The sequence below is a fragment of the Diadema antillarum genome, unplaced genomic scaffold (assembly GCF_040938485.1).
Source record: "Diadema antillarum isolate AM-2024a unplaced genomic scaffold, OU_Dant_1.0 seq00000633_RagTag, whole genome shotgun sequence".
In the NCBI taxonomy this organism is placed as follows: domain Eukaryota; kingdom Metazoa; phylum Echinodermata; class Echinoidea; order Diadematoida; family Diadematidae; genus Diadema; species Diadema antillarum.
In genome coordinates this window covers 1,249,068-1,273,451 of record NW_027271550.1, presented here as the reverse complement: position 1 = coordinate 1,273,451, position 24,384 = coordinate 1,249,068, and the positions used below count along the sequence as shown (strand labels likewise).

Sequence of the window (24,384 nt, the reverse complement as noted above, 5' to 3'; positions counted from 1 at the left end):
CAAAAAAGAAAAGCAGAGAGTACTGCCAGCTGTGTAAACCAGGAAATAGGAATCAGTGTTTGCCAGCGCTTTGTTAAGAACTGGAACCGGTCTCGCAAATTGCAAATTGAGCAACGAGTAAAATGAAGCTCGTTCGACGCTCGCATAGGATTTTAGCAAGGATTTGTTAAGGTCATAAGTGTGCGGTTGTTAATTTTAAAAACTGAATCGTTGCAAAATGTGCCCAGGTTCCATCCACATCAATGTTCTTGTGAATCTTGTAAACAGACCATTAGTTCCACCCCCCCCCCCCCAACACATGGTTGTTACTCTGCTGTTGCAAACTGCTTTGTGTTAGCTTGAAAAAAAAAAGGGGGGGGGGAATTCATGACTTTACATGGCAACCAATGTCAGGATTTGGTAAATGAACTCTTATGATATGAAATTGCCCCTTACCCAACACAAACAAATTGCTTTTAAAGATTATTTTCATAAGAATACGCATATGATAATTCTCACTTTCCTTCATCGCATATAGAGTATATAGCAAAATTTAAATAAAGTAAAAAAAAAAACCGAATTGATTGTGCTACGATACTTCATTAACAGCATATTGTCGCGTCAGAAAAGGGTTTGCGCATCAAAGACCTTTTCTTCAAATGCCTTGTCTTCATCCAGGCTTACCCACAATCAATTCATTCAACTTGTTCCCCTGTCAAAGATGTTGTTAAAGAATCCAGTTAATTCCATCAATTGTTGTTTTGATGCAGTCTGTCTTCAATCAGGGAGCTTCTGAAGCCCCTTGCCTCAATGAACTTTTGGCCTATATTGTAAAGTATACTTCAGGTACCAACAGTCTCCGTCTTGAACCGTAAGAACGGAGGGCGTCGGATCAAATCAAATCCCGTAAATCTTTACGCGGGAAATAATGTTCTTTCAGACGGATGCCTGTCAAGCCCCTGCTTCGAGGGTGTAGACTGCAGAAGTTCAGACGAAGGCGTGTTCGAGTGTGGGCCATGTCCAGTTGGCTACCGCGGGGACGGTCAAATTTGCCATGACGTGAACGAGGTAAGCGACCTTTCAGACAAATTATTCATCCCATATCTTGCTGTTGTGTAATGGCAAGCTGTAGGTCTGCTATGGGAAGAGACGCCGCTATTAGGCAACAAAAGAATGTTGTTCTACACATGCCCGAGACAGCTGTTTCCATTGTCCAACCCGGAACCGGAAGGAGGCAAGTCGAGAACATTAACGTCGCAGGTCTAATGCTCGTTATTTTTGGAGTTGTACGTATGAAAGAATTGTTGTTCTTCATGCTTGGTATAATCCATATTGAATAACAACTCGTGTATTGCTGTTGATATTTCATGACAGTACTAAAAGCAGTCGTTGGTGTATACGTGTGTGCGTGTGTGTGTGTTTGTTTATGCGTTTGAATGCACTGTGACATGGAGTGTGATGCTAGTAAGTTTGCAACCTATCCAAGATACGGGTAGCAATATTGTGCGCCGCTGCATACGTGATTTACAGCAGCTATACCACAACAGGCATCAGCAGCTATACCGCAACATGCAGGCATTAGTTGTTATTCTAAAAATTTTAAGATGACTCAGGGCATTTTTTTTTCAAACCACAACGAAATCAGAGCTGTAAGCCACCCACCAACTGTCGCTCCTCGTAAGACATGCCTGAGCATTCCAAGAAAAAGAGTTGGGCCACATTATAGCGCCCACTGTTAGAAAGTATTGAAAAACGGGCAAAGGAATGAGCAATGACGTAGCAGGATTAGCGAAAGCAAACACCATCAAATTTGACAGAGAAACTATGGAGATGCCCGCCCGATAAACGTCTATTTTCATTCCAAAGATGAGACAGGTATTTTCAGGTGCTTTCATGTACTCTTATGTGTTTGTTTTTCTTGCCTTTCACCCCTTTTGCAGTGCCAAGAAGTTTACAACACCTGCTTTAACTACGACGGACAGCATCGATGCGTCAACCGTGTACCCGGCTACTCATGTCTGGAGTGTCCGGCGGGTTACCGTGGCAACCAGCCCAATGGAATTGGTATCTTCCACGCCAGCAGGTATAGGCAGGTAAGAATGAACCCTGGCCATTATACCGGCCTTCTGCAGATCGGCTTTCGATATCATGTTTTTATAGACGTGATAATAGTGTGAATTAAACCAACGTGAATAGGCATGCACGTACTGTTTTTCGATGTTGTAATGTTGTAATGTTGGTTTGCCTAAGCAGATATCCTTGGCTTTTTGTGTTTCCATCCATGATTGCAGACATTCTGAGTTTGTTTTTTTTTGTTCAAAGATGGTAACATTTCTTGTTATCTATAAGAAGAAGAAGGAGAAAAAAAGATAATTGAATGTATCTCTAGAGTAAAGCAGAGATACTTGACGTCTAAATTAAATGACGAGTACTCCAAAATCCAAAAAATGCAGCAGATGGTGTCAGCATATAGGAGTGATAGCAACTGAAAGCTGTTGTGTGTTATTCATTTTTGAGCGATAGAAGAGCAAAAAGGTCGCAACATTTTGTGGCAGGCAATAACTCTTTGTAGATGTCTATCTCTAAACATGCCCTCTCCTATAAAGGGTTCACAACCAAACGTTATCATGCAATATGATCTATAGCAGTGTCGATAGCAGTGACACTTGACAAGGACGAAGATTTCTCGCAAACTTTGAATCCAGTTGGTAGTGATTTTTTTTCCCTATCAAAATGCCCGTGAAAAATATTCTCGTTGAAATCATGATCATTTACACTTACTCAGCAATTTTTCTTTCATTGGTACGGGGGGGGGGGGGAAAGCTCATGTCATCGTAGCGATTGTCAGTGACTGGAATGCCAAATGAGTTTGATGAGAAAGAAGGAGAAACATGAGTATCAAGGGAATCAATACGAGTGGGCCGTATTGGCCTTCTGGACCTTGTAGGGGTGAATGAGGGGGGCACGGGCGAAATGTTTGTTTGGTATGCATGAAGAGGGAAAAAGTTAAGTAATGTGGTTTTATGATGTCTAAGACATTTACAAAAAGATTAATGTCCTTAGGCGGGAAATAGAAAGAAGGTTGGCACCGAAAATCCCTTTTTTTTTCTTTTTTTTTAATTCCATAAGCGAAACCAAGCGATAGTAGTTATCTAGGGAATTGAGTGAACGTGATGTTTGAGCACGTGAAGAAGAAAAACGTTAGGGGTTGAGTAGAAAGGAGGAGAGGGAGATTATAGATAGAGAGAGGGGGAGGGGAGGGAGGGAGGGAGGTGCAGGAGGAAGGGTTCAGCAGGAAAATGGTTCACGGTTGCCAAAAAAATGGTTGGAGAAGAGCTGGGCGGAGCTGCAACGAAGCGCCCGATGACAGTCAGCGGTGCCCATGACCTTTCTACTCTTGAAGTCCAGAAGGGGAAATCGCGCCCCCTTGAGACGCTTCATGTTACACGCCCAGTTACATCTGTTTACTTTTCGGGCTGTCGCACCTTTAGTCACCATCACCATCCGCGACGATCTTAGCCGTGGTCCGGAAATGTTCCCCATTGCCCAAGGCTCAAGTTCATTACCCTTCTCCTTACTGTTTTCTTTATTTGTAACATAATATATTTATCTTCTATAAAGCCATGTTTCAGCACTGTTTATTTAGATCGATAAGCTTACTTTTTGATGAAACATTTGGGTTAATGTTTTTCTGTTTGAAGAATATCATTGACTACATGTAGGTGGCAATAAGTGAGTGGCTTGGCTGTTTACGCAAAATGACCTAGATACTGCTATATTTTCTCCAGACACTTATTCATTTTGTCACATTTATTGAAGAAAAAGGAGAGGAAGACAAATAAGCTTCTTGACCCACATTCCACGTGTACTACTCCCGCTCTTTGGAAAGTAGTTCGCCGTTGTGAATAACATCCTCGTCCCTGATGGAGCCAGTGCTGCACAAATAAACCCTCCAAGTGGTGGTGACTGTAGTCCAACGACATCAAAGTCACGTTAATGTTTCGTCACCGCTTTGATCGGACTGAACACATGTCCGGATATTCCCACGGGGGAGGAAAAAAAATCGACCTTAGATAATCCACCAGCTTACATCGTCCCACGTTGAGAAGACGATCAGGCAGCACTTAGTTAGTGTGATAACGACAAATGTGAATTGCCATCATTGCATGTAATCGGATCCGATGAAGAACATCGATGAGCTCCGATTAATTGCTATCGCAAAAATCCCAATCCTACCATTATTTAAGTTTTCTTTCATCGGATCACACCTTGGTTCTGCTGCTAAGTGTCATAGTATTGTTTGCAACATTTGGTACGACCGCTGCATCTTCAGGGAAAATACGTCCCTGTCACCACTGACTTATCCGTCTCTGGATTTAGATGCGATAAATGGGGAAGATTCCATAGGAATTATTTCAAGTATGGGATCCTGGCATAATGTAGATGGGTGTCGCCATGCAAAGATAGTTTGGTGACAGGAATGGAGAGGTCAGGTAAGAAAGGAAAGGGGAAGGGGGGGGGGTCAAGTATGTCGTTATAGCTGTACACCTCGACTTAGGAAGTGGAAATGTGTAAGGAATCGTGGAGAAGCCGTTTCCCTGAAGTTTGCACCGGGAAGAAAATCGCCAACATTTGAGAAGGTGACGACGTCCCCCCTTATTTACGGGCAGTTTTTAGTCTGGAGGTATTGGCGAATATAGTTAGAATACAGGTGTGCGATTGAAGGTCTATTCGAGCTGCTATGTTTCATATTTTCCTTATTTCGAAGGACAGCTCGTCTTAAAGGTCAAAGGTCACGTACGTTTGGCACCGGCCGGCCGCGGTTGTCTCCAGCCGAGACTTGCCCTGATAGATTTCGCAGTCTTGCGTCCTCGGCATTTAAAAAGGGCATCAAACTGCACTTGTTTGTTGTCCTTGGGCTGCACGTGTGTTTTGCTAGCAGCAATCAAATGTTTGTGAAGTGCTGTCGTAGAATGACCATTCGATGGAATGGATGAAACGAAAACACGAAGCGTTTTGAAGGGATTTATCCTTCGGTTTGACGTCTTGATCGGAGTAACAGAAACTTTTCAGGAAGACGAAGAATTCCTGCTGAATGGATACATAAAGACTGTAGGGTGAATGTCCTGAAGCACCCACTTCTCTCATTCAGCATAATAGTGTTTTTACTCGCATATTGGCTCCTATACCTCCAGCAAACATATCCTTTTTTTAATATTATGAACGAGTCTGCTTAAGTTCGATTGAAATAATTTAATCTTTTTTCTTTGTCGTCGGTAACATCAGTTTTCGTAATGACCCTGGTGAGAGTTTGTTTATTGTGCATGACGATTTCAAATTTCCCTCGTGATGAAACTCATTTCCGACATCTACGCCTGTTCAGTTCACGCTGGATGCCATGACATTTCTTTAAGGGTGGGGGGGGGGGGGGGGGGGCTCATCGTCACCATGACAACATCTTCTATTCGTCTCACAGAAGGTTAATTTGATTATGATCATTTCTTGGTTTCAGGACAACAAATCAAATACAAATCATGTATGACTGTTATTAGCCTTGTATATGTATGTTTGCATGGGTTACGTGACATATAGAGTATATCTAACCTTGAGACTTCTTCTGAAATATCTCTCTTTCCCTCCACAGCAATGTATTCCTATCAACCCTTGCACGGAAGGAACGCACAACTGCGCCGCAGATGCGAAGTGCACGTTCTTTGGGCCATACAGTCAGCCGCAGTATGGATGTCGGGTATGTTAAGAACTCATGTTACTACTTGTTGCTGTGACCAAGGAAGTAATGATACTTCCCTCCTGTGACTGATTATATTGAGTGTCTTTCCTCCCTCCCCACCCCTCTTTCATAAACGAGATACTTGGATGAAATATATATTTCATTTTCTTCTCCATTATTCGAACAAGGGTTACGTGTCTGTACGAGCTTGTGTTGAAATGAAGGCGTTGTGAGTGCACGTGTCGTGCCTGTAATGGGTGTTAACTTCTTTTCTACCGTTATCTGCGAGCTCCTCTGCTGCGATTTTAGATCAGAGCATAACATATACATGGAGGAAACACACGGATGCAAGTTGCTGTGCTTCTTCAGAAACTGAGCAAGATTTAGAGTAAATTACAAAGGCGGTATGCCACCTTATCACCCGTATTCTGTTCACATATAGTCTTATGGTCCATGGTCCTATTCAGACAATGAGGACAAGACAACGACGTTGTCGTTGTCTGTACCCTTTTCTCATCATTCTTTGGTGCATTTGTGTCTTCTGCTTCTTTCTCTGTTCTCAGTGTACTCCCATCTTCCCTCATCCTCAGGCCTCTCAATTCCCTCTGTCTATAATTATCTTCTACTTTGTCCTTCTTTTGTTTTCTCCTACTTTCAATTTGTTCGACACGTCATCATGTCCCTATTCTTTAGTTGCTTTCTTCTTTTTTTTTCACTTTTCTCGTCCGCCCCTCATTCGTATTCTATTTAGTGTGCATGTCTCCATTTCTTCTCCGCCCCTTAACGCCCCCCTCTCCATCTTCCTTCTTCCTCTTCTTTATTTCATATTTCAAGAGGAGGGTTTTTATGACGTTTTTAGTCTAGTCATATTTTCTGATATCTAGCCATCAGCTGATGATATGTTGCTCATGCACAGGGTTATGATTTCCGAGCTGAAGCCGCTTTGAAGTAATAACTCTAGAAAGGGTCACACGTCAAATTCATGTCAATGATTTTAGTTTGTCACTTCTTCCGCAATTTTCCACGAAGACTTTCTGCCCCTGGTGACTAACTTCAATTCAACATCATCAGATCATGAAATTTCTGCTGATCTCGGTCACTTGTTTGCGTAGAGAAGTCTGCGATAATAAAACAACATTTTCACATTCCATCGGCACGTGAACTTCGCTCGGCCCCCGCGCTCTGCTCTTGCCCGTGGTTGAGGCTCATGTCGTCAGCGCTGGAAAAAAGTAGACAAAAGAGACCAAATTCCGTGCGCGGGAGCCCCGTCTAAATCTGTCAACAATATCAGAATTCCTCCAGCTCGATGGGTGGCAATGTCAAAAAGTTCCTTTTACAGGTACATCAGGGAGGGGCTCTCCCACCTCTCTGGGGTACATGATGCTCGTTTATACAGCATGCCATCCCTCCCTCTGTTTTATTATTTCTTTTCACCATCGGCGTTATAATGGATCATGACATGTGTCATCGGTAGTATACCTGAGTGCGTTATTGCATTGGACACCAAAAAGCATTGACTGCCAGCAGGAAGAGGAAATAATGACAATTTAGCACTCTGGGGTTTTCTGGTCATATTTCTATTGTACCTACCCAAACCACCATTAAAGGGGTGGTATAGCTTTGGATGAGGTGGTGATTCAGGTTTTAACTTTTTGTGAGATGATTAGAAACCACTTACATGAAATATTAAAGAGCATACAATCCTAAGAGGAATTAAGAAGTTTGTTTGATGAAAATTGGTGTTGAAATGGCTGAAAGAGAATATCGAAAAAACAAACAAACAGAGTAGCATGAGTGGTTTGTTGAAAGTCACCTAAGAACCCCAAAACTACCCTTTTTTCGTCTTCATTTTTTAAATCTACATAATGTAAGGGAGGGGGAGTAGTATGTATGACTTTTAACTTAATGTTAAGCAACAGTAACACTATCAGCTTTCAGAAAATTTATTTGTCAATATGAAAGGTATTTCATGGTTTTTTTACTAATCTATTGAATAGCGCCAGTGCCAAGGTGAAATGGATAACGGCTCTGTGTTTTGTGTATTTTTTTGTTTGTTTGTTTGTTTTTCGCCATTGATGATACCGCCTTCTTTAGGCACTTCTCGAACGAGAAAGCCTTCTGCAATGTGAGCTATGACATCTGAAAGATGGCGAGAACTTCAAAGCAGGACGCGACAAGTCATCTGTCAATCGTTTCTTTTTTATTGTATTCTTTTTTTTTCTTTTGCTCTGACTACCGCCCGCGCTGACAGTCGTGGGGTATTTGAGATAATTCAATATGACGGCATCTCCGCGCTGATCAGAAGTATTACGAAGTAGGAATTTGAAAACAATCACCCACTTCTCAAGATTATCTCTGTGTAGTGAGAAGTGAGATGAACAGCGCCCTTTCCCGCCAATCTTTGATAATACGCTGGGTACACTTTTGTTTTCATATAAAAGTAAGAAAAAAAAACTGACTTAAATACTTCTTATTCTCACGGCAGGGTGTCGTTCAATCGTGCGTGCCGCCTCTGGGCATTCGTTAGCTTGCACGATAATGACCCGCTGATATGTCTGTTCGGAGTCCTCACATTTCGTGACCATAGCTGTAGGGTAGGTTGCCGCAAGGGGTCAGGGATACGCCAATTGAATTTGAGGTGCACACGGGTTTTTGATGTAGGTTTTTTCCCCGCTCAGTCTCTTTCTTTCCCTCTCTTCTTTCTCTCAATAAGAAATTATCTCAGTACGAGGGCTTCTTCGTCGGGAGTAGGACGACGGAGAAGCGATGTGTGATCTTACAAAGCGTTATGAATGGCTTTTGATATATGTAAGGAAATGTCGTGTGTGGTTGTATGTGTGTGTGTCTATTTGTCTGTCTGTGGGCTTTATCTGTCTTGTCTGTCTGTCTGTCTACGTAGATTCCAGAATGATGTTGTGTTTGGGTATGAACAGCGTTCAGAGTATATTTAATAGAAAAGTGTGTGTTAAAATATTTGGATGGAGCGTGAATATATAAATCCTTATTACATATGTCATGTTCAGTATGTTTTAGATAAAAGGTTGTTGGTGTAAAGAACATAGAATGAATGAGTGTATATCAGGCCCATTAGGTGAAGTGTAAAACCCTTTCTGCGTGACACTGATGGTGTGAGTGATAACTCGTTTGAGAAATTCTCCTTATCAACTTTAAACGATACTGGGTAATTGAAGAACAAGGAACAGATCCTTTGCGTCATTTGGTTGAATCAGACTTGGTATATTATGTTTTTTTTTTTCCTCCTTGTCCCATCAGGTTTCCGTCATAAAAACCACAAACTCTGTAAACGCAGATTTTGATCAAACACGTCGGTCAGTTTCTACCTGTCGATAAGAATCGTGAGGTATAAGATAGCGCTCCCTCTTCCGACGAACGAGCTCTCGTGGTACTCGCATACAGGGCTCGATCCCGAGGGGAGAACTCGTACCAGGAAGGTGTCTCTTTCCCCCTCCCTGGTCGTACCCTGGAATAGCTACTGCCTTCCACTTTATTTCTGCGAAGACATGTCTCGTTTTGTACTGTAATGCATGGGCATGCTGTGACGTCAGTGTTGACGTCACCTTCATACCAGCAGTAGACGGCCCTTACAACTCTTGAAGCACACTACAATGTGATGTATTAGTAGCGCGTGTATTGAGTTTTCATACGTTGCAGTTTGAGAAAACGACATGAAAAGAAAATGCTATGTACTTTTGGAAAACTTGACGAGAATTATCTAGTCACTCATAAAACAAGCTATGTTGCAACAGAAGAAAACAAAACACATGTTTTGTTTATAATAGTAATTCATTTCTTTGTGATAGAGCGATATACCGTAACAGGCTTTGTTTTCTTCCAATGTAAACATACTCACTAGTACAGAAGAATTGCATCCTTATTTTCATCCCCAAAGATAGCAATTTGATGTTGTAATCGGCATGTTTAAATAATTTCGTTCAATAGCTACTCGGTATTCACTTTTTCTTTTCGTCATGCATGTTGTTTTTTCAATCTGGAAAATGCATGAAAGGGGAAGAGAATACTGTAACGTTGCGATAGGTGAGCGGAGACTGTTTGACAAACAATAGTTCTTGGTTTCCATGTTTGTATGTTACATACTTGCGAGTGTTTTTTTTTCAAAGTTTTCTTTTTCTTCATTGAATTCAGTTTTTTAAGATTATAAAACAGCAACCATTTTTTGCCTTGCCATTTACAATCGGAATGATATGATTCACCGTCAAATGAAATCGGATATGCTAACGAAGCGACTGTTTATCACAATTTTTTTTTTACTTCAGAATATATACCACAGTATATTGACCTATTTGTAGGTCATCTTTTTCAAAAGGTGAATTCCCATGGACAAGCGAGTCAAAATAAGAAAAAGAAAATGACCTCGTCTGAGAAAATAACAAATAGGACAATCGGCGCCGCACTCTTCTGAGAGAACTGTGGTTCCTGTTTGTATGACTGGGAATAACAAGATATTTTGCGCTGCATGCCCCCACGTTCCTACTGTGTAGATTGTGTGTGTATTTGAGCATCGATGACCCCCATCTCTATCACTGCAATTCATATTCTTATTTGGTTCTTGTTATTTTACTATTGTTACCTCCATTAATAGTGCTATATCCAATTATAATATTTTGTTTCTACGACCACCATAGGGACTGCTACTTTTCTTACTACTGTTTCATCTTCTACTTATACTACTATAGTGCTTCTACTACTTATCTCACAACTTCTACTCTACTACTACTACTACTACTACTACTGATACTACTACTTCTACTACTACTTCTACTACTACTACTACTACTACTGCTACTACTACTACTACTACTACTACTACTACTACTTCTACTACTACTACTACTACTACTACATGTACCACTACTACTACTTCTACTACTACTACTACTTCTACTACAGCGATGCAGCAATGAAGGAAATATATTTACTGCTGGAATACGATAATCGACAATTGTCTATTGAGATATTCAGATAAGTAATTTTCATGTTTTCCTCTCTCTCTCTCTCTCTCTCCTTGTTTCTTACCGCCGTATCTGCAGTGTCGAACTGGATACGCTGGGGATGGCTACGCTTGCGGACTCGACAGCGATCTTGATGGTCGACCCGACATCGATCTCGACTGCTCTGGAATGGGTGACTACGTTCACTGTGTGAAGGTAAGGGCTATCCATAGTCGGTGACCGTCATTTTCTCCTCATGTCGTTACGGTGCGGAAAAAGGTTTGAGATCTCAGAACTCCACCTTTTATATACACTCTAACAGGGGACTTGGGATGCCAATCGATATCAAGAAACGCTGCTGCAATTCATATTTAGAAAAATGATTTTAGTTAAATGTGTATGATATTGATGAAGAGCGAATGCTCTAATTCTTGCTTCCATTTCGTTTATTCCCACTGCAGTTACATTTATTATGTTACAATACTTTCCCTCTCCTTCTCCCTTTCTCTCTCTCTCTCTCTCACTCTCTCTAAGGCATGAAATATAACCAGACTCTAAATTCAGGACTACAAATCATGAAATATCACCCACATTTTGCAGGTCTCCAGACCCGCATGACTGATTACATTCTACTCTTTCTTTCTCGACATTCTAGGACAACTGCATAAGCGTGCCAAACAGCGGTCAAGAGGACAATGATGGGGACGGAGAGGGAGACGCTTGCGACGATGATGACGACGACGACGGCATCATTGACGAGAGGGTAAGGTCACAGTTTGAATCAGATTGGACCAATTCACTTATACTCAGTCTTATGATCATTCATTTTTCTGCGTCTTCTGAGTGCATGCAAAAGATCTCAAGGAATATATTAGACGTAAATGTAAAACTGTATGTACAGCTTCGTGGAATAGTAAGTACACACCTCGTTGCTGCCGGTGAGCATGTTTTACACGGCAATATATTGACGCCCCAGCTTCAGAATGAAATGACTTCTCAGGAGTCAATGTACTAATTCTTGTCAGGGAGTAATAATTGCTTTGCTGAGTGGGAGCCAGAAACCAAGTTATCCTACTCATGAAGACTCAACAAGCTATCACATTAAGCTATCAATTTTCTATTTCTCCTCGAAATGAAACTCGTTTACCTCCCATCGTCACTCTGTCCCCGTCATTCCGCAGGACAACTGTCCGCTGGTGGCAAACCGCTGGCAAGAGGATCAGGACGGCGATCTCGTCGGCAACGCCTGTGACAACTGCCCTCGACATGCCAACAAGCGGCAGGAAAATGTTGACGGTGACGAATATGGTGACGAATGCGACGACGACATCGACGACGACGGTAAGTGACGCCTGAGGTCACCGGAGATTACCTTTGTCATGTGTTGCTCTCCTAGACAGCTAATTATCGTAAACACTTGCTGATATATCGTTCAGAGAAGTCGTGGCCCTTCGCCAAAAATCAATGAATGGATGATGTAGCTTATTTCCGCTCATTAGTGAGACACTGTTTGTTCCAGACGAGGTTACAGTGAGGACCTCTGGTTTTATTTTTTTTGTGTGTGTGTAACTGTTTGCGCGCACTTTGTCAACTCGCTTCCCTTGTTATTGGCAAAGATTGTGGACGTGATTTTAGAGACTTTTAAAACCAGAGAGCAAAACATGAGTTTGTTGCACTTTCCCTTCCCTTCCTTCCCTTAATTCTTATCATGATCATTTTTTATGCCTCCGCCGAAGAGTGCCGGAGGCATTATTTTTTCATACTTTTTTTTCATCTGTTGACGACTTTCTGACATGCAGGCTGGGACAACATGATGGACAACTGCCCCAAGCACGCCAACGCAAACCAGGACGATAGCGACACCGATAACTTTGGCGATGTGTGCGATAACTGTCCCTTCGACTTCAACCCCTTCCAGGTACGTGTGAGGGCGTGGCTAGACCATGCCGTCGTCTGAGTGGACAAAAGGACTATGACGTCATGGAAGACTCTAACAATATTTCAACTTCTTACCTGGTCCATTAAGAGTGACAAAACCTCTATGATCGTTATTCAATGGAATAGTGAGGAGGAAACAGGGTTATAATCGTGGCGCATGCGCAAGTCTAACTTTATGACTCGTTGAATTAAATTTATGAATTATTGTGTCTCTTTTTTGGTTTGAGAGCATTTCTATCAATTTCAGTGACAAACTTATTTAAGTCTATTTGCAATTCATCATTTGCACTACGCTGGAGTGGGGAGTAATTTGTGGTTGACACGACATTTGAATCGTTCAGATCAAATGGAAAACAGCCAATGCGATTTACTCCCTATAGCCGTTATTTTCACCACATTCCAAAATGTCGTATGACAATATCGCATGCTCGTCTCTCATTCTCGTAACTGCCAATGAATATGCCAAGCTGTTTGTTTCTGCCTCTTTTTGGTAGTAAGGTGTATTTCCTGTATTTAGAGACAGGAAGAAAGAAAGAGGGGATGGGGGAATTAATGAGATCCAAAACCATGCCATGAATTACACACACCCATACAGAAAATTAAAATAATGATCCAATTCACCAATTCAGTGTCAATATATTTAGTAGTTTTTCAATCAGAATCATATCTTCAAGCGAATTATTACACCAGTATACCTTAAACAAACCCGTCCGTTTTCTCTGATGTAGATCGACACCGATGACGATAATGTGGGTGACGAATGCGACACCGACATCGACGAGGACGGCGACGGTCACCAGGACAACCTAGACAACTGCCCTGGTATCCCTAATGCCAGCCAGAAGGACCACGACAACGATGGCTTAGGTTAGTGAATTGAGGAGAACGTAATCATCAGCAATTATGACTACTAAAACAAAATAATGTTCTACCATGCTAATTTCGTGCAGAGTAAAAATGCAGAGACGTTTTCAACACATAAAACGCACTATATGTGTTTGATAGGCCTACATGACCTGCAGAGGATTGAAAATCAGGGCGCGATTTTAGAACCGATAGGAAAAATTTTGACCCTTCGTTGCCAATCAAACATGACTTCCCATACTAGGGCCACAATACAAGTGACTTCTATTCCTTGTAAGGGAAGGTATTTAGGAACACATTAATATATAATATCGACAAATTTTGATCAGAGTCAGGGAGAAAATGTGTTTTCGAAGAAATAGTGGAAGTAATGACATTCTATTCACTAAACAAATCGTTTAGGACACGAATGACACAAAGCTTGTGAACTTTACAATTTTTTTTGTCAGTGAAGTGGTCATTGCACCTATGTGAGGCATCCACGTTATAGTTGCATGACACAATGGCGTTTAAAAGGCCAGAATATTCAGAAAGAGGTGTTACTTTTTACTAGGCTGTTTCTCACTTCTTTCTTTGAATGAAATGTTCTCTTATATAATTATCGCGCCATGGACAAAAGTGATGCTGAGGAGGAGTACACAGATAAGGATAATTTTCATTGCTGTACATGGACACTGACCCTACAAACTTGGACAAGAATTCTTTGTGGGGTGAAGGGTATTCTAAAGATTTATCTTAAAATGTAGAACAGAGTACCCATGTTGAGCAACTGAGCCTGTACCGCAAGTGCGATATTGTCCGATAGATCTTTCACATCTAGCTTATCTGGGGTTACTTGCCAGGGTTTTCCCCCCTGATGGTTTCGTAGAAAATAGATGTTGCCCATCGAAATAGGTTATCAGCCAAGGGAAGTTATGATAACAATGCCATGTATCATCGAAATCAACCCCTTTGTTTAACCAGGTCAGTTTCTAATTTGTCACAAAAGCTAGCTCTTGGGAAATTTGTCTTCACATCTCGTCAAGTTATCATGAATGCTCACGCTCCCCAAATATTAGTTCTGGTTGTTACCGCTCTGGGATTTCTCTTCCCTGCTCATGCTCTTTCTCTTCCTCCTATTCATCGTGTAATTGCAGCTGAATTGCTCTCAAGATGCCATCCCTTACTCCTACCTCCCCCCCCCCCCCCATCCCGCTGTAAATCCAACAAGCACTGAAGCCCTCTTCCTATCCATTTCCCGGCAGATTGCATTAAGAGTAAGGCGCCCTTTGGGAGTTTAGGGCCTCTGAACTTATCACACGCTTGAATCTATCGGAGAAACGGGGAGGAAATTTGCGCAATTTAGGATTCTTTCCGAGCCTCTAGCGAAATAGAAGATAAAGGGAGAGGGGAAATTAGTTGGCAGAGACCCAGACATACATGCCCGAATCAATATCTCGTGCCTTGGCTGAGCTCTCTCTCCTTTTTCTTTTCCCAACGCTAGAGTTCACTTCCCGCTGAAGTTTTCATGTTGTCAAGAGGAAATTGTCCCTCTTATCCAATCACAACGGTGCGAAACACTGATGGCAACATCGCAGAAATATTCCCCGATGTCATATCAAATCACGGTTTCGCATCCTGCACGTGCAATTTTTAGACAATAGTGGACTTCCACCATCCCTCTCTCAATCTCCCTTCCCCGAACGTATCCTGATGTCAAACAATAACATCTGTGATCCACAAAGAGAGTGAGTTGTGTGTCATTGACCAAAACGCAAATCTGCAAGGACTATATAACACGTGGAGATTTTTCATCAGATGGCCACGTGTTGCGCAATTTTCCTTTCCACTGCATGTTGGGAAATTTCTGGTTTTTCAGCTCTTTCAGCGCATTAAACCAAACATGTACAGTCGTAGAATCACACGAGTCATAAAACAGGCACATACTAAGTCTTAATGTAACATATAGCATGGAACTAGTATGAGTGATAGTTCTGCTTTTTAAGTAGTGCTTGTACCCCTGCCTGCGAAATATTAAGACATTTTGTCACTTTCGTCTGTCTTCACACTGTTCAGGTGATGCATGCGATCCCGACGATGACAACGACGGCGTGCTCGACCGCGATGATAACTGCAGACTTATCTTCAACCCAAGTCAGAATGACACCGATGGTACGTCTATTTGTCCGTGATAACGTGCCCCACGGGCTAGGCCATGGGCTGGGCAGCAGCCTTCAGGAATGACACATTTCACCACAGATAATGACCGTTTCTTACGAGAAGTTATTTTTTTTTTAAGACACATGTTTGCAGGAACAAGACAAAACAAAACCAAAAAGTCATCCAATTTCAAGATCTGCCCATGTTTTCATTCTTTCGTAAAGTTACCGAATGAAGATTGAGGTGTCTGACTTGTAACAGATTAAAATTATATCGATGATTGATTGTGGTTGTCAGGATGATAATGATTATATATACTGATTCCATGAAAAACATAATGATCGTGATGATGATGATGATAACTGGTAATGATGATAATAATTGTGATATACGTGACTATTGCTGTTATTATCATTGTCATAAACATTATTGTCACTGTCATGATAATTTGAAAATTATTTCACCCGATGTCGATCGCAGAGAACGGTCGCGGCGATGCGTGCGAGGCCGACTTCGATGGCGACGGTTACTCGGACATCATGGACGCCTGCCCGGAGAACGCCATGATCCAGCGTACCGATCTCTCCGCCTTCCAGATGGTGCCCATGGACCCGTCAGGAGCCTCGCAGCTGGAGCCCAACTGGATGGTGCGCAACCACGGGCTGGAGCTGGTACAGACCATCAACAGCGATCCTGGTCTAGCTGTAGGTTAGTGTCAATCCATGGTCTAACAAATCCCTACCAAGGCCACGCCCTGGTGTCTACTCTTTCAGTGATCACTATTCGTTAATCTTATGTTGCGTTTGAGTATGATTCTCTTCTCATTATTACACACCATATTAATTATCTTGCCTTCACGGTCATACAGTATCCTTCATTTGCGTAGATTTGGCAGAGTTTGTTTGATTGTTTGTTTTTTTGTTTGTTTGTTGTTTTTGCAAGGCGTCCTTATAAGTTGAAATTGAAATTGAAATTGAAATTGAAACCACAAGTGTTTGTATTCATGAGCAGGAGACTCTCCAGCGACTTGACGATGGATTTATTATGCTAGTACGTACCCTTGACACTAACTCTTTCCCCGTCAATTATAATTTTGTGATGAGTTTATATAATATAAGCCAGCTAATAAGATTTGCTTCTCAGTCTCCCCCCCCCCCTCAAAAAAAAGTACTACCCGTGAAACTAATAGTCACACAGGCTATACGTGTCTTCTTAGTTAAACGAATTTCTTTCCTTTCCTGAATCCAAGGGTATGACGAGTTCGAGAGTGTTCAGTTCAGTGGTACCTTCTACGTGAACACCGCCAAGGACGACGACTACGCCGGCTTCATCTTCGGCTACCAGTCCAACCACCGATTCTACGCCGTCATGTGGAAGCAGGTGACGCAGAGATACTGGCAGCCCAAACCCAGCCCGGCCGAAGCCACGGCTGGCCTACAGCTCAAGGTCGGTATCGCGCATTGTGTGAGCTTTCTATTAAAGTGCGGAAGAAGAGTATTTGCCTAATCATGCGGATACAGCTGTCGAATATAAATTTGATAACAATGATCATAAACAAAAAGTGTTCACCAAATTTAGAATTTAGTCTATTAACACTAATATTGAATACCCCGTCAGACATTAGTCACAAGATTCTTAGAGAATCGAAATTTATGATTGCAAACTTTTCTCACATTTAGAAACACATAAAAAGAACATGTCATTTGACGTGCGCACTAGATGATGTAACAGAATTGTTTTGAATTTTGAATTTTGCATTGCTGTGTGAAAATGACAAAAAGTTAACACAAAACCTTGGCTTATGAGCAATGTTTAGTAAATTAATCTGCAGTTGCTCACGATTAAAATTACGTACAGTTGTTAGTTGATGACGACTACATGTCATTGCGTTGACGTTGGGCTAGCTGCACCCATGAATAAATGTGTCGTTACCACTGCAGTGATGTGGACCTGAAAGAAGTATCTATTTTCCATCTTTTCTTTGTCGCCTCCACAGCTGATCAACTCTACAACTGGTCCCGGTGAATACTTGAGAAATGCTATGTGGCACACTGGTGACACAGAAGACCAGGTGAGAACGAAAAAAAGAAGAAGAACTCCTGCAGTGTTATGCCTTGATCATAATGGAAGATCAATATGAAAATAAACAGATTATCATAGAAGTAGATTCTATGTGTTCCAAACTGAGAGTCAGATTAAAGAAAACTTTTTATTTATGGAATGGGTGTAGATGCCATGCCCATATGATTATGATGCTATCCTAAAAAGGAACACAGTAAATTGATGATTGGATGATATATTTTGACAAAGGTAACGATGCTTGTTCAACACTATCAAGCAACGAAGAATACGGCAGTGGTCAGTGCCTGTGAAAGAACACGTCCAGAACAGCCTTGAATCCCGTATACGACCTTGACATTTCTACACATGAGGAAACTCCCGCACCCCTCCATGGCAACGAAAAAAAAAAAGTGACGAGAAAGCGATCGTGGCTATATTTGGAAACTATTCCCAAGTCGCTCATTTAATATTCCCCCGCGTTCTCGGCCCCTAGAGGGCGTTTTAGTGGCGCAGACCGTGCATGGCATGTTCATGCCGTACTCCCCTGAGCGCTGAAATCGGATGTACAGTGAGTCACCGCTAGACTTTTTGCCATGTCACCGTCCCACCTCCTCCTCCCCACCTCAATGCCCCTTGCCCTTTCTCCAGTACTGACACTTTTATTTTCTTCAGCTCCCCTCCCCCACCCCAAAGTCAGCCCGCTGCACTTTTATTCCAGCATACTCCACCCAAAGGATTCTTGATCGGAAACCGAAACAGTTTGCGAAGATCTCAAAATTTGAGCCTAACTCAATTTCCGCTGGAGCTAAAAAAAGAAACTAGCAAACCTCTCCTTAAGGAAGAGTGTCGTGCAAGAAAAAGAAGAACGTGAAAGCTATGAAAAAGAGAGAATCAACTTCGATGGAGAAGACGTTTCTGAACTATTAATAGAATACGATAAATTGATTGTAAAACGTCGTTCGTAACTTAGTAACTTCTGTAAGCAGTCGGACTCCTACTAGAGTAATTTCATTAATCCGAGTTTATCACTTCGACGAACTGTGATTCTTTCCTGTCTCTTTGATGACCCAAGCTTATAGTCGATGATGATTAAAGGGGTGAAGTTCTATGATTATCAGGTCATTATTATGATCATTAAGTTATCAGGAGCTTTTGGCTTACCAGATTAATCCTTAATGCCGTTAACTACGATTAATTTCTTGCATTTCAAATTAACCAAAATGGAACTTTAACAAAGAGCTTTTATTTTGCATCAATGGCGGCATTAGATGTCTGATGAATATTAATAAAAATCAGATGTGACGTCATTTAAGACTGTGGAAGGAAAGGGAAGAGACGAGTACTAGCCCTAGTAGCCACAAGTCGTCTCGGGAGTAGTTTATATTGTCCTGTATGACGGGAGGATAAAAGTTGATATTTTGAAATAACAACGTCAGGATATTGCGGCAAAAATGTTGTGATAACTAACCTTTTCTATCTCTGTCCCATTTTTGTTTTGTGTGTGTCTTTCTTCTCCCCCCCCCCCCCCCCGTCCTTTCTCTCTGACTCTCTTGGGTTTTGTCCCTTTTTTGTTCTTTTTTTTTTTTCACTCTTATTTTTCAATATGATAGTATGAAAATCTTTGAAAGAGAGTAAAAGAAAGTGGACTCGATACGTTTTGCACTGTCTTAAATTTGATTCGGTCGATTTGATCAAGGTGTCATTGATCGGTTTAGTTAAATCAATGAGGGATGATAATGAACCACAAAACGCACAAATGTGTTAAACAGAAAAAAGAAGAAAGAATGTTGATTTTAAGAACTAGGAATGAATGATTAACAAATTAACAACGTCATACAAAACGATTATTCACTAGGTATGTGGATGGATAGATGGATAGATATTAGATAAAACGGAGAGATGAGTGAATGGGAAGACTTGGTCGTGTCTTACACCCAGACAAATGCCACATCAAATACTTGCATAGAGCTGAATACTGCGTGGACTTAACCACTTGACGCGTTCTAGAATTTTGAGGTGTTTTGGAGAGAAAAAAAGAGGTTCTTCATTTGAGAGAAGGATAGTATAAAGAACGGGAGGTTGGTCCCGTGCCAATGAACGATGTCCGGTACTGTTTCCATCCCGGAGGTGTCGGGGTGATGAATGCTTCTAACCCGCCCATGACTGACGCCAGCCGAAAAACCCTATGATGAGAAGCAGGCGTTACAGATTCCCGCCAGACCGTGGGTGATGCCTCCCACTAGTGATCGGGAGGAAGAGAGGGAGCAAAAGCCTTTTATCCGTAATTTATTGTCACACTCTTCCTTAATGACCTGAACGAATCCCAGTCATAGAAATATTTAAAAGTGAGACGTGAACTCCACGGTAATTACCCTGGTTCTTACCTAGAGTTCATGGAAACCTCTGTTGGGAAAAGTATTTTGCTGATGATATGAATTATCGACACAGATAATCAGACAACGGACAGTTTCGCGCGTTTAAGCGTTGACAGGGACAAGAAGTAACTAAGTACGGGCAGTAAACTAGATGAAAAGATTACAGCGATATTAGGAGTAAAGAGTTTTAAGGTTTCTGTCGTCCAGTATAGTGTTATCAATGACATATCAATTATCAGGAAATCTTTCATGTCCATCATCGTCCTTGATGGCTTTGATAGCATCATGATTAATTTTTGTGTTTGTTTGTTTTTCCCCATAGGTAAAACTGATTTGGAGCGATCCTAATAAGATCGGATGGAAAGACTTTACCGCCTACAGGTGGACAGTGACGCATAGACCCAGCGATGGTTTCATCCAGTGAGTATTTTACCCCGGCCCTTTTGGGGGAAAGTAACTACAATGTAACTACTTACCCCACCTTGTCCTATTATAGTCCCCCCCCCCCCCCCCCCCGAAAAAAGATCTACAATCACTCATCTATACACATGATTATTTGAAAAAGATAAAAAGCAAGGAAGCAATAATGACGTATAACTATTAGAGCGGAAACACACACACGCACACACACACACACACACACACACACACACACACACACACACACACACACAAACGTGATCCGTTTAAAGTCCAACGATTTCCGCACCTTTTAAAACTGTATTATGATAATCTAAGGAATTTCGCAGTTCACGAGCGTTTAGATGCAGCACACATTTACGTAGAGCACGAAATTAGCAAAACATTCCCTTTATACCACATCGATGGAATAAATAAATCAGTAATAGAATTTAGTTTATTTATTATGAAATATTCAAGACTATATTCATAACGAATCTTTAGTAACGAATCTTTTAGTAATACGTGAACAAATCTTGTGGTGGCCAAAGAGACACAACCGGAGACTAATTTCACCTATCCTGGTTTGTGAGCTTATTTCTGAGGGGAGTTTTTTGAGGGGGAGAATCAGATCTCTTTGTTCAAAGCATCATAGTTCAATTAGAAGAAATTTCCTTTCCCCCTCTGGCCGGACTGGCCTCAAAATAGGGTGCCACCGTGACGACAGTCTCGTGCACAAAGACACGGAGAAAGCGGGTCACTCCTCGCACCCTGTCCCGCTCCCTTCCGCTGACCCTCAGGTCGGTGGATGCCCGAAGGTTTTTGTTATATATGTGGCATCAGTGATGCTGCTGGCAGACAATGAGCTACAAATGAAAGAGGACAGGAAGTGCCGAAAGGGGCAGGAGAGGACGAACACTTCTTAGGGATGCAACATTACCGAGTTTCCTTTCTATCCTTATTTTAACCTATGTGTCTCAAAAGTGTTAACACTCTCTCTCTTTTTTTTTCTTTTTCTAATTTTTTTTTTTTTTTTTTTGGGGGGGGGGGGGGTTGGGATTGCCAGCTCTCCAACTTTCACCAGATTTTGTCTGAAGAAAGTTATATAGTACTTGATATATATCGGGATAGCCATGCGTGTGCCACTCGCATGAACTACATTGTACCGTGAAAAATTAGCACAGAAAAATGAATTTGGTCTTCATAAGTCACTTTGCTCTTTATTTTTATCTATGATGTATTTTTGTTTTAGTCTTTCAGTCACCACCTAGAATTAATCAAGGGTTAACGGCATACATTTTTTTTTTCAGGCAAGGCCAAAATTGGACGTTTAAGTATGCACAATGTAGACATGCCTTCCACATGACCAGGGATTCCAAACTGTTGCGCTCTCATTTCTAGTTTACGCATGTCATTGATTCAGAACTACCACCAATCTTTGTGGGCGCCCTCATATGCCAAATGTGAAGCAGGTTTGATCTCTCTTTCAATCATAACTCCCGTAGAAGGCACTATCTCATTAACAATTAAACATTGATGAATTAGGCCTTTTTATCGTGAGGTTAGTAGACAATACCCGAATTTTATGGGAAATGACGTCATATTCCTGGAACAGTTGCAATTGTCGCTGATACTAATCGTCATCTTGACAAAGAATATGCTTCTAATGAACAGCGTCTTGTTTTTGGTTAACCCGCGTCTTACCTCAACCCCTTCCCCCTTCATTGAGACTTTTCTACTCGTGTATTAATTATATTTGAGTCTTGGAACCCGGTGATGACCAAAATGGTTGTCGAAGAACAAAGTCGTGCATTCATCATCATCATCCACACACTACAGCCGTATGCACATTGTAAAGGAACAGGAATTCAGAGAACAAGACTACGAAATCATGACATGCTTACATTCCCACGTGATAACTTGAGAACCATCTTTCTTTCCCCGGTAACCAAGGAAACTTTCACCTTATCTTCCGCAGGGTGACAGCATGGGAAGGTAGCAGCGTGCTGGCCGACTCCGGTCCCCTCTACGACTCGACGTTACGAGGCGGGCGACTAGGACTCTACTGCTTCTCACAAGAAATGGTCTTCTTCTCGGATATGGAATACAAATGCTTATCAGGTCAGTTGTGGTATGATATTGTGCCATTTCTCTTTCTCTCGTATTAGTGAAGGATGGCATAGAGGGCGGTATGATAGCACGGTTATTGACTGGACTTCTAACAAAATCGGCCATGGTGGTTGTCGTGTTCATATAGGATCTTGCGAAATAGATGTTAAACCTACAAATTGGGTTATCATATGTTTGTACCTAATTTCTGATTCGACGTGAACACTTAATAAGAGGCATTGCAATAGGCCTGATTACAGAGCACCGGTAGCACACAAAACGAAGTGTGTGGAGGATCGCGGTGAAATAAAATGACTATTAGTAATAATTCGTCCTTTTCCGTGCCTTCCTTGACATCAACTTTTGTACAACCGTAATCCTTTCTAATCCGACGCAAAAGAGGGTTTTTCATCAGAATTCTCTTTATGGATTGAATTTCTTATTCACGCTACTGTTGGGCGAGAGAAAGATAGAAATATAAATCATGTATGGAAATCTGAAATATATTCCATGAAAAATAGCCTGGGCTGCACCGTGTGTTTTGTTACTTTGCCATTACCTACATGTATATCGAGACCCTGTAAAGCCCTGCGAGAAGTTGGTGAGGATTTTAAAATCTTGTATAGAATTGGTAAATGAAGAACATGGTAATTAAATGCTGGAAGGTGGCTCAACGAACAGTGTTGATTCACATGTCATCCTAGCCATACATTGAGTCAAGTATGGGCTACCTAAATAATTATTGGTAAACAGAATACTCGTAAAAATGGTCCAAAACAATGGGCAAATCATCATTTTAATTGGGAAAAACATGTAATGGCTGACGTTGTAAGGTATCTACAGTAGTTTGCGTGACAGTGTAAAATAAAGGACAATACATTTCTTTAAGACCATAAAACTGAAGAAGCTCACTTAAAATTCATTTTCTTTTGTATCTATTTCAGATTTTTAGGCCAAACAGACTTCACGAAGCAACTGCAGGAGAGAAAAAAACAAAAAACTACAAAACAGGACTTCCACTTGAATGACAACAACATAAATTCACAACCCGTGGGCGTGAACACTTCTGCAACCTGCCTTTCTGCCTTTCTCGATAATGATCGCATTTCTGAGCGGTCATTTCAGCGACTCTTGCGTGATAATGTATTCAATGTCGAAGACACTAGTTCAGCTCTCGAACAGGACGACGCACTCGCTGCACGGAAACACGCGTCGATCTCGCCCGGATGGCGCCGGAACGGTGAGAAATTAATTTGATGGACGCAAATCAATCTACAATGGTGCCATCAACGTTGGTTATTAGAAAGTTATAGCCGAGACCTTTTACTTGTCGCTGCAGAAAGAACTAAACCACCAAGAAGACTAGATGTGTAACGAAGGCATGTCGACTGCGGAAGGTGCGAGAGAATGACGACTTGTAGACACACTGAAGTCTGCGAGAAGCATTCTCACGTTGGTTAATTAGAGGGATTCTCTCCGCTGAATATGAAGCGCGAATCTGTAACAGCTGCAAAACAACATGAACGAGAAGCGATGATATTGGAATCAGTGCAGTGTGAATGTGTACTGTGTATATTGCGTGTTAAAACTTTGATTGAATTCTGCGGAATCGACGCATGTTTGGGCGAAGAATGGACGAGAGCCTACCCCGCTGCTACGTTACGAGCCGTAACAAATAGGCCACCCTCACCAAGGCCGCCACATTCGGTTAAACACGGTTGAACTCGTATGAATGAAATACTCAGCATTTCTCATGGTGTTTTGCCTGGGTTTCGCGGCGAAGAAGTGATGTAATTGTACACTTTTCACAAAACTATAT

The 24,384-nt window shown here is 41.6% G+C and overlaps 1 protein-coding gene across 1 annotated transcript in view; it reads left to right on the top strand.

The window, feature by feature from the left end:
• Positions 1 to 24,052, top strand: part of LOC139736194 (thrombospondin-1-like) — a 71,099-nt gene extending 47,047 nt beyond the window's left edge. Inside the window, exons 11-25 of the mRNA XM_071646928.1 lie at positions 920 to 1,047; positions 1,920 to 2,072; positions 5,624 to 5,728; positions 10,780 to 10,896; positions 11,336 to 11,443; positions 11,862 to 12,021; positions 12,480 to 12,598; positions 13,347 to 13,485; positions 15,538 to 15,633; positions 16,102 to 16,329; positions 16,871 to 17,067; positions 17,618 to 17,692; positions 20,380 to 20,477; positions 22,435 to 22,577; positions 23,510 to 24,052. Coding sequence (XP_071503029.1) covers positions 920 to 1,047; positions 1,920 to 2,072; positions 5,624 to 5,728; positions 10,780 to 10,896; positions 11,336 to 11,443; positions 11,862 to 12,021; positions 12,480 to 12,598; positions 13,347 to 13,485; positions 15,538 to 15,633; positions 16,102 to 16,329; positions 16,871 to 17,067; positions 17,618 to 17,692; positions 20,380 to 20,477; positions 22,435 to 22,577; positions 23,510 to 23,517 — 1,874 coding nt within the window. The 3' untranslated portion in view covers positions 23,518 to 24,052. The remainder of the gene's footprint in view (positions 1 to 919; positions 1,048 to 1,919; positions 2,073 to 5,623; positions 5,729 to 10,779; positions 10,897 to 11,335; positions 11,444 to 11,861; positions 12,022 to 12,479; positions 12,599 to 13,346; positions 13,486 to 15,537; positions 15,634 to 16,101; positions 16,330 to 16,870; positions 17,068 to 17,617; positions 17,693 to 20,379; positions 20,478 to 22,434; positions 22,578 to 23,509) is intronic.
• Positions 24,053 to 24,384: the final 332 nt, after the last annotated feature.